A 4,172-nucleotide genomic window follows, 5' to 3' on the forward strand; every position below is an offset into this window, starting at 1 on the left:
CTCACGCTGCGCGAGCCACCACACCCTTGTTCTGGATGGCTGGCGTCGTTATCTCTCAGCCATCGCGTTGGAACGCTTGGTCAGGATCTAGTAAGCTCAGCCATCGTCCGGCCGATGGCTGCGACGGCTGTATGACAGCCATCATGCGGCCGGGCGGAGATGGCCGGGACACAGCCATCGCAGCCATCGGCCGGAGGATGGCTGCACTGGCTGGAAGGCAGCCAAAATGGCGCGTGCTGGGAGGGCGGAGTGGCCAGGATGCTTTAATTGCAACCATGTGAATTAAGGATGGCTGGCATGCCTAGTTCTCAGCCATCCGGTAGGAGTGCATGGCTGAGATCTAGGCGTGCCAGCCATCCTTAGCACGGATGGCTGCGAAACAGGGAGCGCAGCCATCCAAGGTGCAGATTTCGAGGTTAGCCGTACCGGTGTTAGTTAGTGCCAGTGCGCGCCAGTCCCGTGCCTAGTGTCGTGCGAGGGAGTTTTGTAGTAAAATTCTTTGGTCGTTTCCAACCGCTCTTTATACTCGTTCACGAGTCGACCCCAGGGAACCGTGGGCTCTAGGTTCCCATTTCACAGAAAGCCAAACGAGGGATGGGAGGAGGAAAGGGTCCCCACTTGCACACGAGCAGGCCCAGGGTTTTGGAAGGACGATCAGGGGAACGATCTTCTCCTGCTCCTGACAAGGGACAGCGCCACAGGCTCACAGCGCGGTGCTCGGTGGACTCCCTACTCCACTCTGGCGGTCTCATCTCAGTCTAGCGACCTGCCTCGCCAGGGGTCCAGCTTCTTCTTCCGAGTCATTGAACATAATTTCGGAACACATCTGATGTGCAGCCCAGACGCCAGACGACGAGGTGGGTGATTGTGGTGGGTATTGTGGGGCGCACGGGCGGCCGACCGACACCCGCCCTGCAACGCCCCAAAAAATCGAGTCTCATCAGCGACCGTATACGGTATAGTAAGCGCCGCCCTGGCCTGGTTGCGATTGGCCATAGCCTCGCCCGCAAGCATCTCCCGGCGCGCCCAGCCCGAGCATTGCGCCGCCCGCTGCAGGGCGGCGCCCAGCACCGATGACGACTGCTCCATGGACTGCTCCTGGGCGGCATCCTCCGAAGAAGCCTCCCTCGTGCCCGAAGTGCAAGTAAGTGGCCCCGGACCGGATCAGGAGTCCAAAGCCTCCTCGAAAGCCCCGCTTCTCCTCCGGCGCCACCGCCAGGGCCCAGGCCGGCCTTCTCCTCCGGCGCGAGGGCGAGGCCTTGCTCGTCGTCGTCGTCCACCTCCTCGTTCCTCTATACTCTACGCAGAACATCATGCACCAATCATTTTACATAGCTTCACTTTCCGTAGCCTCTGGCTCTGGCCGCGCGCGTCGCACCAACTCTAATCGCGCCGCCGCCGCCGCCGCCGCCGCCGCCATCAAGCGTCCGGGAAGACGCCCAAGAAGGTTGCGTCCCCCACGAGCGGGGGCATCGGGCTCTCCTCGACGATGGGGGCGGGCGCCTCCGTCGGCGGCGCGAGCGTGGGCGTGGCGGCGGCCGCGGCGTGATCGAAGGCAGTCCGCGCCTGCGCGAGCCGGCCCACGCCGGTCCAAAACTCGTGCAGCATGCCGCCCTCCATCTTCGCGTCGCTAGTCAGCGCGATCGCAGTCAGGACGAGCATGGCGGCGCGCCCCGCCTCGACGGGCGGCTCCAACGGGCCGAGGTGAGGCCCGAGCCGCCGCCGCCTCCGGCGCGCCGCCTCCGGGACCTTGCCCAGCGGCGCACGCACGTTGCGGAGCAGCGAGCGCGCCTCGAAGAGCGAGTACGTGCCGGCCTGCATCGCCCAGCAGAGCGCGCCGAGGCCGCTAAGGCCCGAGAGGGGGGGCGCGTCCGCCGCCGTCCAGCCCGTCAGCACGAGCCACAGCCACGTGAGCAGCGCGGTGAGGGCAACGTTGCCGTGCTTCCGCTCCGCCTCGACCCGCCACGCCGCCTGGTCGCTCGCGTCGTCGCTCTGGATTAGGGACCATGGCCAGGGTACGCGCCCCGCCCAGTAGCGCGTGTCGCTGCTCACGCCGCTGTCTGCCGCCGCCATGGCCTCGAGCGTCTCGCTCGTCTCGCGCCGCGCCGGCCGCCAAGTCGCTGCCTCGAGGGGACCGAGGACGTCCCCGTTCTGCAGCGCGTAGTCGGCGCGCACGAGCCTCCCGTTGACCACCGCCCGCGCCAGCGCCTCGCCGGGCGTAGGCCCGCCGCCGGCCGGCAGCGAGCGGAGGGCGGCCTCGACCGTCACGCCAGCCTCGAAGGAGAGGACTGTGCCGTCCTCCTGCGACGCGAGCACGCGCCGCGCGCGCAGCGCCGTGTGGACACGGCCGATGGTGTGCTCGGCACGCGACACCTCGCCCGCCCCCGCCCGCCGGCTCGCGCGCCGCACCAGCTGCTTTGGCCTGGCCGCCCCCGCCGCCCCGGCCGCCGGCGCGGCGACCCTCGGCGTTGCGGCACTCGGCGTCGTGGCGGGAGCGGAAGGCGGAGAGTAAGCTGGATCGGCGCGGCCGCCTCGGCCGCCGCGGGGCTGGCTCACCTCGACTCGGCACGCTCGGCCGCGCACCTCTCGGCCGGTCAGCTCGCGACACGCAGCCGCCGCGTCGCTCGCGTCAGCAAAGCTGACAAACCCATAGCCGCGGGAGCGTCCCGTCTCGCGGCTGGTGGCGACGCGGCACTCGGTGAGCCGCCCAAACGGGGCAAACAGCTCCTGCAAGTCGCCCTCGGTCACGTCGAAGCTGAGCGAGGCGACGAAGAGCTTGCGGCGGTCCGACTCCGGCCGGCGCGGCGAGCGAGACGCCGCGCCGGCCTCCACCTCTCGCGGCGCGGAGCCACCGCCGCGGCCACCGCCGCGGCCACCGCCGCCGCCCTCCGCCCTCTCGCTGCCCTCGCCTGCCTCCGCCCCGCCGTCGCCGCCAAAGAGGCGCCGCTCCTCGGCGACCCGCCGCTTGACGGGCGAGCGGCGCGGCTCGCCGAAGCCGGTCGTCTGGTCGAAGCCGAGCTCGCGCTGCCAGACCTGGTGCGCCGCGTCGCGGCGGCGGTCGTCCGCCTTGTACAGCCAATGCGCCGCCGAGCCGTACTCTGCCTGGTGGTGCATCTCGGCGGTGCGCACCTGCACCTCCGCCTTGATGCCGCGCACCAGCGCGCACGAGTGGAGGGAGCGGTAGCCGTTTGGCTTCGGCGAGGCGATGAAGTCCTTGAGGAGCGCGCCCTTGGCCGTCGAGGCGACGGGCAGCGTCTTGTGCACCGCCTCGAGCACGCGGTAGCACAGCAGCGCCTGCCGCGCCTCCCAGTCCCGCGCGCTCATCCGCTCCGGCCGGTGCCCGTCCGGGGAGAGGGGCCGCGTCTCGGTCGGCATCACCACCAAGCGGAAGGCGAGCAGGTCGTCGAGCCCGTCGACGCTCTCCAGCCCCTTGCGCTCCATCTTGCGCGCCACAGAGACGAGGTCCTTGATGCGCGCGTGCACCCGGATCCACTTTGTCTGCCGCTGCAGCAGCGGGTCGGACGCCAGCGCCGCCTCGATCTGCCCCTCCGCCTCCTCGAGCGCCGGCCGCGCGCGCTCCGTCAGGTCCGCCAGCGCAGAGGAGAGGGCGGCATACTCGGCAGGCCTCCCCACCGAGAAGGCTAGGATCTCGAGCTCCGTCTTGAAGTACCTGAGAGGCGGGCGTGGCAGGGTGTGCGCCACCGTACTGCTTAGCGCGGCATTTGGAGGGGCTCCAGGGAGAGGAGTCTCGCACCACATCCCGAGCCGCTGCGCGAGCGGGATGAACACCTCCTCCGTCTGCTGCGTGAAGACGTCGCGCCGCTGCAGCAGCGCGCGCCACTCGGCGGCGTCGCCGCCGCACCGCTGGAAGGCGGCGCACGCGGCGCCGCTGTCGAGCGCACACGCGCTCAAGCAGCCGAGCGCGCAATCCGAGCGGCGAGGCGCGGCGGCCAGCTCGTTGACGCCTTACGGGAAGGCTCCGAGAAGGTTCAGAGAAGGTTCCAGGTGGCGAGGCGCGGCGGACAGCGGTTGACGCCGAGCTGCTGGCCGACCATCGCGCCGTACAGCTCGCGCATCGAGACGAGGCGCGACGCGAGCGCGATTGCAATCGAGCGAGGGTCGTCGCAGCCGGCGAGCATGATCTGGCACTGCCGCTCGAGCTGCTCCGCCCG

The 4,172-nt window shown here is 70.0% G+C and overlaps 1 protein-coding gene across 1 annotated transcript; it reads right to left on the reverse strand.

Moving 5' to 3' along the window:
* Positions 1-2,541: 2,541 nt before the first annotated feature.
* EMIHUDRAFT_58908 (RNA-binding protein) lies at positions 2,542-2,778 on the reverse strand (the record flags this gene model as incomplete). Its single annotated transcript, XM_005790306.1, has 1 exon — positions 2,542-2,778. A coding segment is annotated over one exon (237 nt), but the record flags the coding sequence as incomplete, so codon positions are not given.
* Positions 2,779-4,172: the final 1,394 nt, after the last annotated feature.

This window comes from Emiliania huxleyi (assembly GCF_000372725.1).
Source record: "Emiliania huxleyi CCMP1516 chromosome Unknown EMIHUscaffold_120, whole genome shotgun sequence".
Taxonomy (NCBI): domain Eukaryota; phylum Haptophyta; order Isochrysidales; family Noelaerhabdaceae; genus Emiliania; species Emiliania huxleyi.